Source organism: Equus przewalskii, chromosome 7 (assembly GCF_037783145.1).
Source record: "Equus przewalskii isolate Varuska chromosome 7, EquPr2, whole genome shotgun sequence".
NCBI classification, from domain to species: Eukaryota; Metazoa; Chordata; class Mammalia; order Perissodactyla; family Equidae; genus Equus; species Equus przewalskii.
This window is the reverse complement of record NC_091837.1, coordinates 94651737-94670589: the sequence shown is the minus strand read 5'-3', so window position 1 is coordinate 94670589 and position 18853 is coordinate 94651737. Positions and strand designations below refer to the sequence as shown.

At 47.0% G+C, this 18853-nt stretch overlaps 2 protein-coding genes across 4 annotated transcripts in view; one reads left to right on the top strand and one right to left on the bottom strand.

Annotated features, from left to right (window-relative positions):
• Window positions 1–844: 844 nt before the first annotated feature.
• On the bottom strand, window positions 845–16866 carry LOC103553159 (probable 2-ketogluconate reductase). Its single transcript, XM_008523620.2, has 6 exons — window positions 15644–16866; window positions 9694–10078; window positions 8594–8765; window positions 6965–7143; window positions 5423–5519; window positions 845–1034 (listed from the first exon to the last, which is right to left on the bottom strand). The coding sequence occupies exons 2-6, from the start codon at window positions 10073–10075 to the stop codon at window positions 878–880; spliced, it is 987 nt and encodes a 328-aa protein (XP_008521842.1). The 5' UTR covers window positions 10076–10078; window positions 15644–16866; the 3' UTR covers window positions 845–877.
• The window catches only part of TXNL4A (thioredoxin like 4A), a 28475-nt gene continuing 25634 nt past the window's right edge, over window positions 16013–18853 (top strand). Inside the window, exon 1 of one of the 3 annotated variants that reach the window (XM_070627952.1) lies at window positions 16013–16176. The gene's annotated coding sequence lies outside the window, so the exon portion shown is untranslated. The remainder of the gene's footprint in view (window positions 16177–18853) is intronic. The other 2 variants (XM_070627950.1, XM_070627947.1) reach the window with 2 other exon arrangements.

The window sequence follows — 18853 nt, the reverse complement described above, 5'->3', positions numbered from 1 at the left end:
TAAGCTTTGCTAACTGCGGCTGTGCATCTTTAGCATCATCAACCCTTTAACCAGGTCTTCTATCCCTCCTTCGTATATGAGGGATCCGTCTTTAACAGGAAGTCAAGGTCCAGACATCAAGATTCAGCCTCACAAGGTCAAATGCAGGCTGAAGATAAAAACCAACCGGAAAAGTCCAGACAGTCAAGGAAAAATAAATTCAACCTTCAAGGCCAAACACAGGTTGGTGGAAAGGTGCCAACTGGCAAGGCCACATCTCCCTATCCCCTACCTAAAACCCCAGCACAAGCTCTCCCTCCCCTACCTAAAACCCCAGATAAAAATCCCTACCTTTTTTCCTTGGAGGAGGTGGATCTGAGTTCTAACTCCCATCTCCTCATCTGGCTGCCTTTCAATAATAGTAAACCTCTTTCCTTGCCACAGCCTGGTGTTTCAGGGTTTTCTTTTCTTTATTGGCCCCACTATGTAGTCAATAAATGGAACCTGTGTGTGGGTTTGGTAACACTAGCAGACCTCAACAGGATGGAAAGCAACATAGCCCACTGGGAAATCCAGACCTAGCCCAGGGTTTTAGTCCAAATTCAAATATTTGCAGGCTGTGGGACTTTAGACAAGTAATTCTCTGTTCTCGGTTTCATTATGAATGATAACAACAGAACTTCCCTCATGGAGATGCCTTGGGGATGAAATGAGAATGGAAGTAAAGCACTGACCAAGCTCTCAACAAATGGTAACTATTATTACTAAAGTTTTTCAGCCAAAATAATATTAAACCAATCTATATAATGGACTCCAACATAAAGTACATAAAATAAGATTTTTTTTTCACGTTTAATCTGCCATATTTTTATCCCGCTGAATTCTCAGCCCACATAAATCACTTAAGTAGCACTTCATTTGGAATGGGAAGGCCATTGAGAGAAGCCAGGATACTTTCAACCATATTTTCCATTGTCTGTCTTCTGGCTTGATGAGTTGCACTTCCAATGTGAGGTGTCAGAATGATGTTCTTTAACTTCAACAAAGGATGATCTCTGAAATACAGATTAATCAAGGAAAGCTATTCAGAGTTGTTTGGTTTGTTTTTTTTTTTAAATTTTTTACTTTACCTTCTTCTCCCCAAAGCCCCCCAGTACATAGTTGTACATTTTAGTTGTGGGTCCTTTTGGTTGTGCTATGTAGGATGTTGCCTCAGCATGGCCTGATGAGCAGTGCCATGTCTGTGCCCAGGACCCAAACCAGCAAAACCTCAGGCCGCCAAAGTGGAGTGCACAAACTTAGCCACTCGGCCACAGGCCAGCCCTTTGTTTGGTCTCTTTAACTTCATATTCTTGTTTCATATCCCCACCTTGAGTTGGACAAGGCTATGGAAGGCCTCATGGTATACTCTAAATTACACCTAGGTATGATCACACTCATCTAACCCTAGTATGGGGGACCCAACATTTTTGGGTGCAAAACACGTGTTCTAACCACCAAGGCCATAACTACACAATGGTACAACGTGCATGGTGGATTGAACAACACTGACCCACAAGACACAAAAAGGCTTTAGGGTAAATAGGTGCTGGTCTAGGCATCATGGGACAAGCTGAGCATGTCTTTTTTTTTTTCATTTTTTTTATTTTTCCTTTTTCTCCAAAAGCCCCCCCAGTACATAGTGGTGTATTTTTAGTTGTGGGTCCTTCTAGTTGTGGCATGTGGGATGCCACCTCAGCATGGCTTGATGAGCGGTGCCGTGTCCGTGCCCAGGATTCGAACTGGCGAAACCCCAGGCCGCCAAAGCAGCTCACAAACTTAACCACTCCAGGGCTGGCCCCTTAGTGTGCCTTTAATGGGGAGTGACATTCAGAGAGGAAAGATTCATTAACTACAATTAGCAGATTAGAAGGAGTTCTCTTCCAGGAAGAAGGCAAATGATGGGAGTCAGCCTGAAAGAAAATGAGGTTTTAGTGAAGTGGGTCAGGTAGACTCAACCATAATGATGGATAACACTAAAATGCTGCATTGGGAAAGGGCTGTAACCTGACCCAACAGGGCCTCTTGACTATTTTAATACAGACAGAGGCCAAAGTAGTCATGTGCAATGACCCTCCTTCCTCAGGCTCAAGGGGCATGCTTTTGGGAAACTTATGGACCCCCAAACCTATGGAAGTTCTCTGGGGGTACTTGTAACTTCTATCAATGCACTATGACTGCCCCAACCCCTAGGACTGATGGAAGTAAGGCACACCCTGTAGCAGTTAGCAGGGTTAGGAACTATTCTGAAAAACACTCATGTCCTCCTCATAGGAAGGAGGTGGGCCCTACTATATAATAGCACATATTTGAGACCAGTCTCAGTATGAGGCTATGACCTGAGACAGGGTGACTGGCTTCCTTCCAACTGACTTGGAACCCAGAAATAACTGAGTCATGGCCAACAATACCTGTCCATAATAACTGGTGTATAGGCAAGAGCCAATCTGTTGAGAAGGCATAGCAAATATCTCTGTAATTGTTATTGATTTGTCATGTAATGAAACTGAATTGTACGGGGACCATATTGTGCTATGGTGTAACACTGACATTGTTGGTAAGATTTAGCTGCCTCATGTAAATAAGTCATATGATAATACTGGTACTGATGATCAATTGTATTGGGAGATGGAGTTAAAGCTTCCTCAGGGGGTAATACCAATGAGAAATGACTGGCCTGAGGAAAAACTGGATTTAGCAAAATATCAGCTAATTTATATACTAAATAGTGCTGCACAAGTTCATAACAAGGTACAAACAGTGGTAGATCAAGGGAGAAACAAGTAATCAAACTAGTACAAAAATACAAAAACTTTTGTAATGGCTTTATAGGATGGATTAGTTGTTTCTTTAAATTTATCCCTGCCCCACAGTGGCTCCTCCAAATGTCAGGCATAGTCATACCGATACTACTACTGTATCTGTCATATAGATACTGTAATAAATGTGGATGCTCCAATAAATATGTTTTGCTGTCAGATAGCACAGGCCAAGGGCCAAGGGGTGGCCTGTGTAGTAAAGGATTAACTCAGCAGGCAGGCTTGGAGTGCTCAAACCCTGACATTCCAGAGACAGAACTGGCCCTTGACTGGCCTCTAGCAGATAACCTCTGAGGCCTTGAGATATCCTGATATCCTGATAAGAGTGTCTTCTTATACTTGAGGTCTGGGCAAAGACAGTTTATGCTAACAATGTTATTTGTGGTGAATGCCTGTTTTTGTTAGCCTGGGGCCCTGGGCTACTCCGTATCAGTTTAATCTCTGGAGGGGCTGGAAACTAAATAGCTAATGTCAGACTTGTGGGCCCTCCATGCCTATGTAACTGTCCCCTTGACACCAAGGCTTAGGTGGTTAGAAATACCTCAGATATGTTGTCACACATCATTGCTGGAAGCAGTAAGTACTATCCATACAATCCACTGGGAAAGGACAACTGGAAACTTGTGCCTGCTTTCTCCTGGACTCTACCCTAAGCACTTTTTGCCTTTGCTGATTTTAATCTGTATCCTTTCACTGTAATAAACTAACTGTGATTATAAAAGCTTTTCTGAGTTCTGTGAGTCTTTCTAGCAAATCATTAAGCATGAAGGTGATCTTGGGGACTCCTGGCACTATTGGCAAATGAATTTTTTCTTTTAAAAATAATCTTGTAGTAAATCTTTTTATAAAGCAAAGAATGCTTATGTAGTATGACTAAATAATCCCAAATTTCCTACTTTTTAAATTTTTTTCACAGTAAGAGACAACAAAATGTCTCCCCCAAAAATCAAGATGAAAACTCAAACACATCTGAGAAAGATAATATACAGGTTACAAGTTAATATGAATATCTAAAGATTAAGTTATTCATAAAATAAGTACTAAATCTCTTGGCCACAAAAATGACTTCACATGGGACAGTGGGAGTGCACCACCTATTGGGATAAAGGAAACTTTGGGATACAACCCTGGTATTTGCCCTTTGACTTGTTAGTGAGTCTAATAAAAAGTTCATTTTTGCAGAATAGGCAACAGGGATGATCACGTGACTTCTAGGTTTCCAAGTAAGTTGACAACTAAAATGTTCATGCTTAATTTGTATTGAAATTATTTTTTGATCTGGATTAGTGGTTCTCAAACATTTAGTCTCAGGACTTCTTTACACTCTTAAAAATTAAGAACTGCAAAGATCATTTGTTTATGTGGGTTATATCTATCAACATTTACTCTATTAGAAATTTAAACTGAAAAAATATTCATAATACAGAAGCACACATTTCATTAGCTGTCACAGTGATGACATAATCACATGTCATTAGTCTCCAGAAAACTCCACTGTACATTTGTGAGAGAACATGAGTGGAAAGGTAAATAACATCTTACATTATTATGAAAATAGTAATGACTTCACAGACCCTCTGAAAGGGTCTCCAGACTACATTTTGAGACACTGTTCTAAGTAAATTGTTTTTCTCAGAAATGTCTGTAAGTTCTATGGTCAATCTTGATGATTTTACATATTAAATCTGATTGTAACGTCAAACATTTAGCTGACAGTAATTTGCTTACCGGGTAGAAATCACAGCTGGAGGAGCCAAAGCTAGAAATAGCTAGTTTATTGAACAACAGCATCAAGATGCAAAATAAATGACAATCTAGGCTGCAGTCCTAACAGGCTGGAACATTGGGTCAAAACACACAAGCAAATGAAATTAAATAGAAGTAAATGTAGAATTCCACGTGTACTAAAAAAATAATTAAGGGAATAACAATTTCAATTTTAGTGGACTAAAAACTCACTGAGCTAAGGGTGCAAGGAGGCTTCCAGGAAACATGTGCCACGAACATGACCTTTGTGTAATTTCCTACGGTGGTCAAGCCACAGCGTGATATTGTGTTCAATTCTTAAGAGCACATTTTCAAAGGACCTTAAAAACTAAAGTGCTGGAAGACAGTAATATGACAAGTTGTCTGGAAATGCCATCATTTAGGCTACACTTGAAGGATATGGAGCTATTTAGCCTCAAAAAAAAGACTAATTTGAAAACGTAGTGGTTGTCTTAAAACACATGAAGGTTTGTAAAACAGAAGAACGATTGAAGTTACCCCCTGATGCTCCAGAGGGCAAACAGGGCCAACGGGTCAGGGGGCACTATTTCGGCTCGACGTGAGGAAGCCTGCCTGGTGCAGTCTCCGTCCACGGGTCTGCCGCCCGAGCGCCCTGAGCTCTGTTCGTGGAGGTGCTGAAGCAGAGGCCCGATCGTCTGCCAAACTGGACAGGTCACCAGAGGCCTGCTGAGCCCCGCCACGGCCAAGGCCCAGCAGCTCTGAGACTCACCGCGGCCGCAGACGCCAAAAGCGGGTGTCTGCGGACTGCCCCGCCCCTCCCGCATCGAGAGAACTGCGGTTCCGTCCCGCTTCATTACCTGGGCAGGGGCTCTGGGTACGTCACGTCCAGCGCTGCTGCTTTAATAACCCCGGTCTCAAGAGCTTCCATCAGTGCATCTTGATCGACCAACAGACCTGAGTTGATGAGACAGTTGTTCTGCAGCCATCAGTTAGGCAGCACACGGGAAAGACACTTTGGTCACATTAGCTACGATTCCAAACACATCCTGATTTTGTCAGAAGTCTGACAAACAGCAGTGAACTCCGTTCTGCCGATTCATTGTTAGACGTTGTGAGCCTTCCGTGTGCCAGGCAGTGCACTAAGCCTCAAAGATGCTGTCTCACTGAGTCCCCCAGTGACCAGCAAAGCCAATATTCATTTCACAGATGAGGAAACAGGCTCCTAGGTTATAAACTCACCCAAGGTCACACAGCGGCTAGCATGCTGACAACCTGGGATCTGAGCCCAGGTCTGCCTGAGCCTGGGCCGGTCTCACTTCACACCATCTCCCAAAACCACTGTAGGGTTCAAGCTGAGCCCCCCCAGTTTTATATGCACATTAAAAACTGAACAATCACAGACATGATCCATAACGGCCATTTCAAATACAAAATAGCAGGCCACATTTGAGCAGCAGAAGCTGAGAGAAACCCTTTCCTTCTAGCAGAGGCTGGCAAGGAGCCCAGCAATGAGGGTGTCTTCTTTCTGCTGACTGGCTGTGAGTGACCACCCTGCCAGCCAGGACACAGAGCACCCGTGGCTTGTCTGTGCCACCGTTGGAGAAGCCTCGTCCCAGGTCCTTCCTGGGGTGTTTGTTTTTCCAGAATCTTCACCACGTCCACTAGCCTCTGATATTACTGAGAGCACATAGTGCACTGTCCTTCCTGCTCATCTGGAGGGTCTGAACTTTCAGAGGACGCTCAGGCATTACTCGGCCCTGTGAGGTTTCATGGCAAGCACTGTTTTCCTTGTTTTACAGACGAGAGACACGTGTGGCTGTTGGTAGTGCCGGGCCTCACCTGTCCTCTGGCCCCCAACCCCGCAAAGGTGAGCCATCTGGAAGTTTGGCAGCACAGATCCTCACGTGTGCTGTCACTCGCAGTGTCCAGAGGGACTCTCTCTCTTATAAAGCCCACAGCAACCCACCACTACCTCCTGTACACAAAGGACCACGTAACGTCAAATAACCAAACTAACACTAAGGTATTTTTTAAAGTGAAGGCTCAGAAAACTCATCCCCACAAATCTTGCTTAATTACACCTAGAAGATTAAACTGTGATGCCCCTACCCCAAGGAGGGGCCCAAAGTTGGCTTTGAAAACCTCAATATTGTAGCATTCTCATTCTTTTTGTTACTAATTTGAGGTTCAAAATGATATGAAGACAAAAATCAGAAATATTTCTAAACAGAAAGTAAAATCTCATTAACTCACCACCCCACCAGGCTGAGTGGATGTTTCAGACCACGCAGCCATTCAGGAAAAAAGTTGACTAGACATGTCGAGAGAGCAGCCAGAGGGGTTTCTCCCACATGACTTTCCAGCCACACCATCCCACACACAGACAGTGGAGCAGGTACCTCTGCCAATGTTGACGAGAATTGCCGTGGGCTTCATCAGTCTTAGCTCCCTCCTCCCGATCAACCTCTGCGTCTGGGGCGTCAGGCTCACGGCCAACATGACAAAGTCCGATTGCTGAAGCAGGTCATCCAGCCTTTCACAGTAAGTGGCCCCAACAGCTTTCTCCTCTTCCAATTTCCTATGAAGGGAACAAGGAAGAAAAATCACGTTCTCTAGTCAGAAATTCATCAGGTTGCCACAGGAAGGAATTTCTCAGGGGAGTCAGGGAGTCGGTCTGTCCTCCCCTGGGCCCAGGAGGCCAGGACTCACCCATGGAAACCCCGTGGGTGCCTCCGGGTTCTCTGAGGCGAGACCTCAGTGTCTGCAGGATTTCCAGACAGACTGGAAGCTCCTTGAGGCCAGGAGCTTCCTCTCACTCATCTTAGAACTGCCAGAACCTGGTGCAAGCCGGATCGTGTGTCAAACAAGCTTTTAGCGGCGTCAGAGCATTGCTGAGTGTGGGTAAGCACATCAAAGTTTCCAGAAAAAAGACAAGCCAGGAGAGTGCCTAGGAGTGCCATCTCCTGAATAGAAAGCAAGGACCCAAGGGGCTGAGCAGGTGGGACTTTGTTTTGGTTTTGGTCTAATCTCAACGCCTGCTCCGGCCACCCCAGACAGCCGATTATTCAACTGAAATTCCAAGCTCCAGGAGGTCACAGCCTATCTGGTAGCCACCACTGCCACACAAATACGGGATACAAAATTATACAAGTTCTTTCCTAATACGTGTCTCCTCCGGGGGTGGCCTGGAAGAAAGATGAATGGAACGACCAGCACACCAGCTCCCTCCTGAGCACCCTGCCCACACTGCATACCTTGTCCTGGAAGAGCCCTGGCCTCTGCATTTGCCCTCTCTTCGCACTGAAAGTCGTGACACCTACCTAAGTCTCTCCGCTGTCCACCGTGCACACACAGGGACTGAGAAAGGGGAACAGCTTTGATCTAAAACCTTTCCAGCTCACCATGCCTCCAGGAATCTCTCATCAGCCAGAATCTACTCCATGTGCAATGCAAAGCCGCTAAATGGTTGTGAACAAAGTTCAAGAGTGGACATGAGCAGCCCCTTAGGAGGACGTGTATTTCAGGTGAGAAAGGATGTGGCTGGAGCCTGGTGGCATTGATAAAGACAGAACGAACAGGCAGCTTTGAGGATTGTTTTAGACACAGAATCAACCGGACTGGGTGTCAGGCTGAATGCTGCTAGAGGTGGACAGAGAAATTGCATATGAAAGGAGGTGGGTTTCAGACTGAATGACTGACTCCATGAGCGTATACCTCAGTACTTAAGAAACCAGTGGGTGTGGACAGCACATCCCAAGATCAAAAAAATCACTTTAGAAATAAAAACACAATCGTGAGTTAAAAATCTCTTTTCTTTCTGGTGAAGTTTTGAAAAGAAGTCATATTCACATTTCTAGGTAACAATAAAAATACTACCATGTCTTTCTTGACCATCAACCCTACTTTTTGGAGAGAAAGAGTAGGGGAGTCTTCTGAAAAATGGAGGGATAACATACCCAAACCTTATTTAAGGCAGTGATGGTATAAGTTCTGCTTAGTTAATTTCAAGTCCATTTTCTGAATTTTACCTGCATTTCCGATTGTGATACAGAATCTTCATTTCAAAGGCTTTGGCTCTCTGAGCAATCTTATAGCCAATGTTGCCCATGCCAATGATTCCTAGAGTGGCCCCCGTCACTTCTTGACCCATAAAGTTTGTAGGAAAGTTCTCTGTATCTGGTGAAATAGCCAACCGGTAACCTAGAACATACAAGGTACAAAGTGGGCAGCAGGGATGGCACCATACACAGAAACCCCACAAGCCTGACTAGGACCTTCTGACAAAGAGATGAGGGGAGAGGATGCCTGCGGGGACCGTGGGCACTCACGCATTGCTATCTGACAGCAAGCCAACGTTTCTGAAACGGGTGAATGACAAGAACAAATGGCAGTCTCCTCATAACTAAACCAGCCTCCTGGTAGAATGCTTTAAAACAGCAAATCCTTTCACATTAAGAAAGGATTTCTGGTTAAAATTTGTTGGTTTTGGTGTGTGCATGTGTGACCATCTGTGTATGAAATGTGACCATCTGTACATATATGTGCGTGTGTCATGTAAGTGTGTATGCGCGTGAACCAGCATGCAGACACAGACAGAACCTGTTTCTTGCTTCTCTTTCCTCAAGCCCCTCCACAACAAAACTCCATCAGGAGTGGGGGCCGAGTCTGGAACTGCAACACTGCCTTTTCTGGGGGTGTGCCCAGAGACGTCCTGTGTGTAGAGAGGTGGGAATCCACCTACCCACTTGTAGGCCTACACCCCAGGGTAGTATGCTGACCGGCCAAAGAATGACCCCAAGGGCATGTCTATAGTGGTGCTGAAGTCACTTCACAGCACACGATTACTGCCTGTTCCATGATGGGCGGAATCTGGTGGGGGAGAACAGGGCTGCCATCAGACAGACTGTGGGACCACATGTGCCTGGGCACCAGGCTTGGGCATGAAATAGGTGGCAAATGACCAAGAGTGGCTCCAGGTCCCAAGTACAACAAAGTCCTTGACTCGGTGGGAAGAAATCAGGGCCAGAAAAAGACCTGTGGTTTGAAGATGAGATGATTTTATCACGTGTGTTATTAAATATCTGTCACCTGACTCTTTGGAAAACCAGCGTCTCCAATGGCCACTTACCTTCCACTAGTCTCCGAGCTGCCGCCAGCAGCAAGGCCATCCCCAGGTCTGCCGTGGGGCTGGAAACAGCGTGTGGTGTGTTGGCCACCTTCACACCAAAGCTGGCAATGAGCTTCCGGTCCAGGTGATCCAGGCCTGCTCCTGAACTGGCAATGATCTTCAAGGAGGGCAGGCTCTGCAGGAGCTCCAGGTCAACAGCTGGCTTTCCACCCCAGATATAGACGGCTTGGATCTTTGGACCAAACTGTGTTTTATTTTCTAAAAATTCTTGCATGGTAATGAGATTAAAGTGTTTCTGCAGATCTCCAACATGATCCTCACATATACAACATGGTCCTTCAAACCCAGACACCAGAACTCCAGGTAGGTCCTGATTTCCCATGGCCTGCAGAAAGACAAACGTGGTTTCTGAAGAGCGCCCCTAAGAGCCCAACTCAGATGCGCTTCTGCTACTCTTCAGGTTTTCTGAACTACAACAGGACTGTAATTCATTTTATTTCCTGGACAAATTCCTATAAAACCTGAAAAGCAACAGACCCAGAGCCCGAAGGTACCAATGTCTCCATCACACCCGCTTTCCCCTCTCTCTAACCTGGGGCTTCACTTCCGCCCTTCAGCTGTGCTGGCAGCCTGTGACTGGCAGCCTGTGAGCTGGTCTCCAATGACCCCCTCCCAGTAATCTCACCTTTGGGTGACCTCAACCCTGGAGTGCGCTTCTAGTTACCCGAAACACGGCAGAAGCAACAGGAGGTCACTGCTCTTGCTCGCGCTCTCCCCCTCTTTCCTGGAGGAAGCCAGGGGTCACGCTGGAGGCGGCGCCATGCAGAGGCCCAGGTGAGGGAGTCAGGGAGCCGACACCCAGTGAGCCTCGAGACAGCGCCCTGGCCCACACCTTGATGACAGTTTTGTGAGAGCCTAAGCCAGAATCACCCGGGTAAGCCGCTCTTGGGTTCCTGACCCTAAGACCTGGGAGATAATAGATGTTTATTTTCCCCAGCCACCAAAATTTAGGGTAATTTGCTACATATGCAGCAATAAATAATGAATAAAACTGACCATTTTTTATTGTGAAAGTAAAAGATATTTGTTATTATCTGTCAAATGAATTAAATAAAGTTTTATGTTCCTTGTTCCTAATTAAAAATAAGGTATTTTTAACATTTTATAGCTTTCCTCCAAAAAGAAATATATCAAAAGAAAAACACTCCTGTTGTTTTTCAGGAGTTGAGGCCAATGAATGCATTTTATCTTTGGGTCATGAACTTAGCAAAAAATGTTTAAAATTTATTCAAAGCACAGGGTGTAACTCGTTTAAAAAATCCTTGCATTTACTTTTTTTTTTTTTTTAAAGATTTTATTTTTCCTTTTCCTCCCCAAAGCCCCCTGGTACATAGTTGCATATTTTCAGTTGTGAGTCCTTTTAGTTGTGGTATGTGGGACGCTGCCTCAGCATGGCTCGGTGAGCAGTGCCATGTCTGCACCGCACCCAGGATTTGAACCAGTGAAACCCTGGGCCACCAAAGCGGAGCGCACGAACTTAACCACTTGGCCATGGGGCCGGCCCTTTTGCATTTACTTTTTGGACTTTGAGTAAAAGAGTTTTTTCAATGGGGATCAGCCCCATGGCTGAGCGGTTAAGTTCACGGGCTCTGCTTTGATGGCCCAGGGTTTCCTAGGTTCAGATCCTGGGTGTGGACATGGCACTGCTCCTTAGGCCATGCTGAGGCGGCATCCCACATGAAACAACTAGACTAAAATATACAACTATGTACTGGGGGGATTTGGGGAGAAAAAGCAATTTTAAAAAAAAAGAGCTTTATCAAGATAAGAAGACTTAGTTTATGTCCACAGAGAGGAGGCTCAATTCCTGACAGCTCTATCATTGACATCCCCGGTTATAGAGCAATGGTACATGCCCATCCCCTCATTATTGTCACTGGTTGTATATGGAAAAGACTGGAGACTCTCCAGGTGACTCGTGGCTGCTCCAAATGTTACAAGGGAGCAAGATTCCCAGTCAGGAGAGATGCAGTAACAGCGATGGGAGCGCTGGGCGGATTTGAGCTCACTCCTTTCTCTGTCTGTCTCTCTTCACAAACACCAAACTTCACCATCTGCAGTCACAGGCCAGGAGTCCAGCAAAGCAGCTTGAGACAGGGAGCCAGACCCCCAGCAACAGCTTCCTGAGAAGGAGCAGAAGCACTCTTTGCTGCTGGTGCTGAGCCCTGTGCTCAGGGGGTGGGCTTGGGTTCAGGCATAGCTCTGTGGCTGGTCAAAGGTCTCCCAGCCTTCCTGAGTTCCTGGGGAAACTGGAGTACCAAAAGCAAGGAGTGATTTCCAGCTGCACCCTAAGATCACATTTCTTTCTCTTCCCCTAATTTCTGTAGGGACAGGGCTAAGTGGACATGCCTCAGGGAGGTGTCCTAAAGGGACAGTATTAACATGACGGAGAGGCTGGGAACATTCCGACAATGAAGGAACACTCGACCAACTAGTGTATTATTAGGCAACTGCATTTTGTCCAAGTCAAAAGAAATTTGGAAAAATCAAAAATTTTACACTTTGTTTTTGGCTAACAGAATGATAGCTCAGACACATACATTTTCCAAATGCCATGTGCATTTTCCTTACGTTATTCAATTTGAACTGGTAAAACATTAAAAATTAGTTATTTTCTTCTTGCAAAATGATTGCTTAATTTAAAAGAGAAAAGATAGAATGGCTATAATAACCAAGACAAAAAATAACAAATGTTGAGGAGGGTGTGGAGAAAAGGGAACCCTCATACACTGCTGGTGGGAATGCAAACTGGTGCAGCCACTATGGAAAATAGTATGGAGCTTTCTCAAAAAACTAAAATTAGAAATACCATATGACCCAGCTATCCCACTACTAGATAACTATCCAGAGAACTTGAAATCAACAATACAAAGAGAGCTATGCATCCCTATGTTCATAGCAGCACTATTCACAATAGCCAAGACATGGAAGCTGCCCAAGTGCCCATGGACCAATCATCAGATAAAGAAGAGTTGGCATATATATAAATGGAATACTACTCAGCCATAAAAAAGAGAAAATCGTCCCATTTGCAACAACAAGGATGGACCTTGAGGATATTATGTTAAGCAAAATAAGTCAGACAGAATAAGACAACACCATCTGATTTCACTCATATGTGGAAGATAAACAAATGCATGGAAAAAGAGAACTATTTAGTGGTTACCAGGAGGAAGGGAGGTGGGGGGTGGGCACAGGGGGTGAAGGGGCGCACCTATATGGTGACTGACCAATAATAATGTACAACTGAAATATCACAATGTTGTAAACTATCATAACCTCATTTTAAAAGAATTAATTTTAAAAAAGAGAGAGAAAAGAATCTTACTTTTGTTGAAATTGCCTTCAACAAACCCAAGGCTCTAAATTCAAGATTTTCTTCTTGTAAAGTCCCTATAAAATTGAGACCCAGAAAGAAAAATAAAGTAGAATGAACTTCCAACAGCTTCTTTCAAAGAAAAGTAAGATGATGTTCATATAGTACTCAGGAGAGAAAGGAGCAGAGGGAGGCACGCAGGTTCACTGGTCCTGAAGCAACCGGTGCTCCCTTGTGACTGCTGTGCTAGAGCCTGGGTACAGAGAAGGATGGAGCCGGGAGGAGCACGGGTTACACAATTCCAGGCACATGTCGCCTTACAACAGACACACTTAATGGAGGGGTTCTGAGAACTGTGTCATTAGGCAATTGTGTTGCCATGTGAACACTAGTGAACTTACACAAACCTAGATGGTGTGGCCTACTACACACCTAGGCTATGTGGGGAAGCAGAAATTGCCACCCCAAAATATGTCCCTTTGGCATAAAAATTGGTTTAGGCTGGTTATTTTTTTAAGAAACAGTAGAGATGGGAGAAGCTCTGAAAACCAAGTAGAAGTTACCCTTTTCTAAGAGACATGTACATTTGTAAAGGAAACCGCCACGTGTAAGCGTGTCTCCCTCCTTGTACCAGTAAGAGGGGGATGGCTCTAAATCTCTAGAAACTCTCGTCATCAATGGATAAGGCAAGGACTAAAATCTACATAACAATCCTACCCTTGTTTACTGTGCTTTCCCTGGTCAGCTCCCATAACTGACTCTCCACCTCAACATCATCTTTTATCTTTCGCTGAAGATGGTACAGGGTGATGGCTTCTGCCATATTGCTAAGTTATGGGTCTCTCCCATGTATATAGGAGGTACACATGTTATTAACTTTTTGTTTGATTTTCCCCTGTTAATCTGCCTCATGTCAACTTCTTAGACCAGCCAGAACTTTAGAAAGGTAGAAGAAAATTTCTCCTCCCTGACAGTTATATGGTACTAATCTCATGGGACCACCGTCGAACATATAGCCCGCCACTGACCAAAAAGTCGTTATGCGGTGCATGACTATACAGGAGAACTAGTTCAATTGGCAGAAGAGGGAGGGGGTCGGAGTAAAGAATATATTTTTAATTTAAAAAGCAAAAACAAGCGGCCAGGCCCATGCCTGAGTGGTTAAGTTCGCACGCTCCACTTCAGCAGCCCAGAGTTTCATCAGTTCAGATCCTGGGCACAGACCTAGCACCACTCATCGAGCCATGCTGAGGCAGCACCCCACATAGCAAAGCCAGAAGGACCTACAACTAGAATATTCAACTACGTACTGGGGGACTTTGGGGAGAAGAAGAAGAAGGAAAAAAAAAGATTGACAACAGATTTTAGCTCAGGCGCCAATCTTTAAAAATAAAAAACAAAAAAAAAACCCCCGAGAAACATAAAAACCAAATGCAACCACTAAAAACATGTTTTAGTTTTTGAGACAGAAAGAAAAACAACAAAGATGGAGTGAGGGCAGTACAGACGTATGAGAACAGAGCAGGAGGAAGTGCAGACGAGGAAGCTGGGCTGTGGGTTCAGGCCCACTGCTCTGCTTGGCTGTGTTTCTCTCTGAAACTCACTTTCATCCAACCCAAAATGAGGGTAACAGACAGCCTTGCACGGTGGCCCTGATAACACGCAGTGAGATAACATGCAGAGCTCAGAGAACCAACTCTAAGCTTTCAAGGAATGGGAGTTACTAATGTTTAAATCTGAACAATTTAGATATTTACCCAAGTCTCTAAAAAAAAATGAAGAAACTACACCAAAGGAGACTGGATTCATAAAACAAAGTAAAATTTCTTAAAATCCTCTTTCATCATGCTCTTCCTCTCTTAATATTTGACAGGTGAGTCCAACATCCCCCAAAATCATCCTCACTTCCCCAACGTGCCAAGAGTTGCCTCAAACCAGCACCAGCTGGCTTTTATCTTCCCTTCTGCCAAATCTGTCCTCCTCTTTCTCCAAACCTTTCATAAGTCCTTGTCTCACCTACCAGTAGTTCTCTGCCCTCCATGAGTATAAAATCAAAGTTGTTTGTTCTCTGTCCTCCACATAGACCCCCCGCCCAGATTCTGCACAAGAGGCTCAGAAAACAGGCTGGAAAAAAGAATTCTCCATAATGAGGGGTAGGTGATGCCATGGTTAGCCCCTCTGCCTTATCATCCTTAGCATGACCTTCTGGATTTGACAGAAAATTATCTAATCAGCACATGACTGGATAAGGGGACCTCAAAGATTAAGAAATGCCAAAGGGCTGACAGAGTCCAAAGGCCTGCTGGCACCTTTTACGTGAGGTTTCCCCAGTCACCAGGAATCAACAAATCCAGCATAATTTAAAATCAGTACTATTACAATGTGTCTCAGCAAAACCAGGTGCTGCTCACCTAAGAAATGGACGGTCGCAGCTTGCTAAAATCAAAGAAAAGAAAGACAAAAAACGGATTCCTGTAAGAAAGTAAACTATGAACTAAAATCTGATGTGGGAGCTTGGATCTTACCCATTTAAAGCTTAATCTGCTATTGCCTAGAGCTTAGGAAAACAAATACCTGTCCAAATTGACGCGTAGGTTCGGGCAGAGTCCCTGGAACCGCCTTAAGCCCTTCTCGCACGAGGCACGTATAAACACCGACGTTGAGTTGGCCTTGTTAAATCTTTTAGGATCGTCCAATGTGGGTCCGCGTGGGTCCTGGGATTCTAATGCGGCCCACCTGTCCCAGGTGAGGTCCGAGTCACAGCCACATCACACACCGCCCAGTCTCCGGCCCACGCCGCGACATCATAGGGGCACATTGACCTTTTAAAAGGACCCCAGATTTAAGGGACGCTGTAGTAGACCGCGACCTCTCGGGCACAGCCTGGCAGCAAACGCCAGGGCCAAAGAGCACAGTGACCTCTCAGCCGCCGAGCCTGCGCCTGACTCCGCCGGCCACGCCCACAACCTCGCCCCGCCCCCGACTAGGCCACGCCCTCTCCCGTGCCACATGGACCCGCTCACGCCCCCCACGTTAGCGCCTTGGTGGCCGACGCAGACAGCGAAAGTCGCGGCGGGACTGCGCTTGCGTGTGGCGGCCTGGAAGAGGTTGGTTGCGGTGGTGGCGGCGACACAGGGCGGTGAGGCAATCAGAGGTGCACCCCACTTCGGAACATTCAGGAAGCCCCTGGGCCGCAGTGGGGTCGTCGGTGTGTGAGGCCTGTGCGGCGGGGAAGGTTGCGGGTGTGTACCGGGGCGGCGGTGGGCGGGGCCCTGGAGACCGTCGAGGGTGTGGCTTGGAGGGCCCGGGGCGGCGGTGGGCGGAGCTGTGGAGACCGTCGAGGGTGTGGCTTGGAGGGTCCGGGAAGGCGGTGGGCGGAGCTGTGGAGACCGTCGGGGGTGTGGTTTGGAGGGTCCGGGAAGGCGGTGGGCGGAGCTGCGGAGACCGTCGGGGGTGTGGCTTGGAGGGTCCGGGGCGGCGGTGGGCGGAGCTTGGAGACCGTCGAGGGTGTGGCTTGGAGGGCCCGGGGCGGCGGTGGGCGGAGCTGTGGAGACCGTCGAGGGTGTGGCTTGGAGGGTCCGGGAAGGCGGTGGGCGGAGCTGTGGAGACCGTCGGGGGTGTGGCTTGGAGGGTCCGGGAAGGCGGTGGGCGGAGCTGTGGAGACCGTCGGGGGTGTGGCTTGGAGGGTCCGGGGCGGCGGTGGGCGGAGCTTGGAGACCGTCGGGGGTGTGGCTTGGAGGGTCCGGGGCGGCGGTGGGCGGGGCCGTGGAGACCATCGGGGGTGTGGCTTGGGGGGGTCCCCCGGGGCGGTGGTGGGCGGGGCCTGGAGACCGTCGGGGGTGTGGCTTGGCCCCGCCCCCCGTGGCGGTGGTGGGCGGGGCCACGGGCGGAGCCGGCCCCCCGCCCCTCGGGGCCGCCTTCCTTCTGGGAGAGCGGCCGGCGGGCTCGGTGCTGCCCGGCCTTGCTGAGCCTCCGCGGGTCGCTCGCCGTCTCCTCTCCACAGTTCTCGGTCAGAGTCACGAGCGCAGGCGCTTGTCAGCTGTCCTGTTGCTGCCTGTACTTCCTTCTAAGTTAAACATGAACACTCATCTTGGGAATGACTGTTTCTAATAGGCCCAGGGGTACTAGGAAGGACAGGTCGCCGGCCACGTGAAGTCAGTCCCTCTTGAGCGCAGTGTTCCCCGGGGTCCCTCCTCGCCCGCGCCGCGGCCTCCTGGCGCTGCTCCACTGCTTCCGCGGTCCGTCCCCCGCACGTGGCAGCCTGGGCGACAGCACTACACCGCCCGCCCTGCCGGCCCGCGCTTCCCGCCCCTGGCAGCAGCCCTGCTCGTCCTGCGGAGCCCACAATCCGGAGCGCAGCCTCGGAGCCCTTACCTGGCCCGCCCTGCAGACCCCGTGCGCTCCCGTCCTTGCAGCTGCGCCTTTCCGCCAGGTGCCCCCAGCCCTCCCCCGTTCTCATTTATCCTGCGGGGCCCCACGCAGGTATCACGCCTCAGGGAAGCCTTTCCTGAGCTCCTCGGACTGTGTGTGTCCCCTGAACTCCCCCGCAGTCCCTAGGGCTTCGTCAAGAGTCCACGTCGTGCGCGATTTTCTGAGGAATGTCAGGCCTTGTGCTAGACCATACGCCGTGGGGCAGGGACTTGGTCTCGTTTATTGCCCCATCTCCAGCACTTGATATCCGTCCGGCACATACACGTGCTCGGTATGTATCTGTTGAGTGAAGAATGAAAGAAATGCAAACAACGGGAGGACAGCGTCCCAAAACAACTGTCTGGAAAGTGTCTGGAAGAGGACATAGAGCTTTACTACTTCTATCTCAAGATCATAGAAAACCTCTTGAGCAAGCGTTGCTTTGCTAAAAGAGAGTATCCCCAGTAGTCACAAAAGATGATTGGAAGTTTTATTACTGTCCAGCTACCTCCCCAGAGGGCTCTACTGAATTCAGTCCAGCAAGAAGAATCGACAGATCACCAGATTCCCTGCTGTGTTCAGTTGGAAGTCAATATATTGAAAAAATAAGAATTTGATAAAACTGGCTTTAAGTTTTTTATTAATTGCACACGAAAGAATATTTGTAACATGTAAGTTACAAAAATAGCAATAAAATGAGCTCCTGTTATACACCACCACGCTTAAGAAATATAACATTACCATTACTTTTGAAGTTCCCTGTGCCACTGCCTGCTGCTCCAAAGGTAAGCCCTATCTTGAATTTTATGAGATACATAGAAGAAAATTTGCCTAAATATTGTTTGGTTTGGCATATTTTTGAATGTTATGTCAATGGAGTTAGACCTTATATAGTCTTTGATGACCTGCGTTTTTCTAAGCTTTCCAGAATGTGAGGCTCATCCCTGTTTATACATGGAGGCATAGGCATTCGTCTCAACAGCTATATAGTGTTAATAAGTGCGCCTCAGCTTATCCATTTTCTACAGTTGGATATTTGCATTTCTCTTAGTGTAAGTAAGGTTGAGCATTGGCCACTTCCAGAATGAACATACTCTGTACATTTGAGGGTTTCTCCCAAGAACTCAACTCTGGTCCCTTTAGCAGGTCTGGACATAGGGATTTCTACAGCTAAGCAACATACAGTTGTGGGTGACAGGGTCTTTCCCTCCTGACCATACCCCACCCAAAGTGAGGGGTTCTTTTGGAACCCCTTTGCTTGGCTTGAGGTGGTATGGAAGCACCCCCTTTCTTCCCCAAAGGGAAGAGAATGAGAATGGGAGTATGTATCACTCTACAACTTCCTCCAAAGAAAGGATATCACAATTTTTCCCC

Bases quoted from the DNA above. Each gene is read 5' to 3' on its own strand.
- LOC103553159 (XM_008523620.2), bottom strand. From the start codon at position 10,075: ATGGGAAATCAGGACCTACCTGGAGTTCTGGTGTCTGGGTTTGAAGGA. The intron at 8,766-9,693 runs GTAAGTGGCCAT...TGTATGTTCTAG, and splicing joins AGCTCGGAGACTAGTGGAAG to GTTACCGGTTGGCTATTTCA. The intron at 7,144-8,593 runs GTAAAATTCAGA...TTCCCTTCATAG, and splicing joins TATCACAATCGGAAATGCAG to GAAATTGGAAGAGGAGAAAG.